This window comes from Nestor notabilis, unplaced genomic scaffold (assembly GCF_000696875.1).
Source record: "Nestor notabilis isolate BGI_N333 unplaced genomic scaffold, ASM69687v1 scaffold30928, whole genome shotgun sequence".
NCBI classification, from domain to species: Eukaryota; Metazoa; Chordata; class Aves; order Psittaciformes; family Psittacidae; genus Nestor; species Nestor notabilis.
In genome coordinates, this window is record NW_009942019.1 from 4,364 (window position 1) to 6,679 (window position 2,316).

General features: G+C 37.8%; 1 protein-coding gene across 1 annotated transcript in view; it reads right to left on the minus strand.

Moving 5' to 3' along the window:
* Nucleotides 1-227: 227 nt before the first annotated feature.
* Nucleotides 228-2,316, minus strand: part of LOC104410896 (lipid phosphate phosphatase-related protein type 1) — a gene marked incomplete at its 5' end in the record, with an annotated part of 20,814 nt that continues 18,725 nt past the window's right edge. The window contains 2 exons of the mRNA XM_010021188.1: nucleotides 228-260; nucleotides 2,258-2,316. Of these exons, the coding sequence (XP_010019490.1) occupies nucleotides 228-260; nucleotides 2,258-2,316 (92 nt within the window). The remainder of the gene's footprint in view (nucleotides 261-2,257) is intronic.

Consider the following 2,316-nt stretch of genomic DNA (forward strand, 5'->3'; position numbering starts at 1 on the left):
TTTCTTCTTTTTCCTTTTTGCTTTTGAATTCTGGCATAATAATATTAAAGCTGACAAAAAATCAGGGCAAGCTACATCACTTCTTCATACAAAAAAAGTACAAAACATTAGCCTCTAACTAGACATAACATAATACTGGTCATCACAGTTAGACATTTAGTAACTGTGTGTCTTGAGTATTGTACTGGGGGGTAATAAAAAATAGCTTCAGTTGCCAGTCTTCCATCTCAGGTTACTTCCGTCATAGAGGCAGAGTGATTCTGCAAAGGAGAAAAAGCAAGCACATGAACATTTGTATACATTTTGGCATTTACATATCCTGGTGTGTAAAATGAATGAGAAAAACCTTCCTTAATAAAACCTGTTGCACAGCTAATTTAGGTCTTCAAAATGAAGAGATCACTGCAAATGTGACTGCCTTCTGTCCTAAGCTTGTGGTGGGGAAGGCTGAATTCAAGCCTTGATTTTGGGCTATGAACACTCACTAACTGGTTTGAAGAACATGGTGTGTTTTTTAAAATGGAGACTTTCAAACGACTATTGTGTCCAGAGAAACATGTCAGTACAGGCTCAAGCACTTCGTACAGTCATGCAACTAATATAGTGCATCTATCCTCAGCCACTGAAGAGCCTAGGACACCACAGATTGGCTTCATGTAATGTATGATTCTACACAGTTTGATATTAGGGAACATACAGACTTTAAAACCATACAGAGGTGGGCTCATTAAGTCAACATATATCTAGCCACAGGTATATAGCAACACAGAAGTCCCCTTTAGGTGGAAACTGTTGATTTAACCTTGGAAGCCAATGTCCAGAACTTCAGTGGCAGTACTGAGTTGTCCTTGGATCATGCTGCATATTTTAGGTTTTGTGCGGGTGCAAAGCAAAATGACTGGGAATGAATGCAGAATCTGCACAGAGAAGGATGATGCACCTTCTTTATCTGAAGAAAGAGTAATGAGCAGCCACTCCCAAGGGTTTGCTTGTGAGAGGTTCAGAGTAGGACCACTTTTTCCCCAATCTATTCCTGCATGGTAGATGTATGATCATTTAGAGACAGACACCCCCAGTCAGAGAAAACTCTTGTTGGTCACAGTGGACATCAACAGGTAAGGCCTAGTCCCTACCTTGCCCTTCACAGTCCAGAAGTTATAAATAGCTCACTAGACAAAATTTTTCTCAGAGTCTATGAATATTTTCACCTGTTCACCCCTTCTGTCATACGCAATACAATGTAGTTATGTAAGTAGCACTTAGTTTCTGAACCTAAAGTCCATCAAGAGAACAGTTAATACACACAGTTCTGCAGATTAGTTAAAAGTCTTCCAGCAAATCTTTGCCTAATCAAAATTGACTTTTCAATTAAGCAAAATATTTCCAGGCATTAGAAACAGTGTATTTTTTTTTTTTAATAAATTCCTGATTCCTGATCTGTTTATTTGTCAAAGGGTTTAACAAAAATCACTATTAATCTTGCCACACACCATGTACACAGGAATGACAGGCCACCTAGTAAGATGAGTACAATTTAAAGAACAAATAAATTATAACAGGGCATTTCAAATAACAGATAACAGACAAACTACACTTCCTCCTGTTGCCAGAAATTTTTCACAGGTGGCATTTGCTTGTCTGTTTTGAAAGGGCTGGGTGTAATTCAGTTTACGCCAGCACAAGCCATTTGAAGTTAGTTTTAAAAGAAACACCATCAATAACAGTGCTCTCAGTAGCCTGTTCTTTTTTTTTTTTCAAACTTGAAAGAATGATATTAACTTCTCTTCTGATGACTTAGAGATAGAAAGGGTATATGATTTCTTCTTATAGAAGATACTGAACAGTAATAAGGATAAAAACCTAATCTCTGTCATATTTTTCTGGACAGCATAGTTTATCCCCACGATTAAGAATGTGAGAGTAAATCCTTAAGATATGCCAAAAGCACCCTGAAGTGTAATTAGACAGAATTATCTTCACTTTTATCTCAGTTTTCTATTCTTCTAAGTCAAAGTTTGTTACCACAAATAATACGCTCAGGCATGCGAAATCCTACTGGTTTACGTTTGGAAGTGCACAATACAGTACTTAGTAGTTTAAAAGATAAATGCCTTAAAACAAACTCTCCCCTGATGCAAATTCACTCTGCTCGATGGGCTTAGTGTCAGGGATGTGTAGTTACAAATACAACTAGTTTTTACTCTGCCACAACAGATAATGTGCTTGTTGATGGTCTGGGTAAGAGGATTTACAGTACCTGTGCACTCAATGTCTCCAGAGGACTTTCCACTCTTGGAAAAGCCATTAGCGGCATTC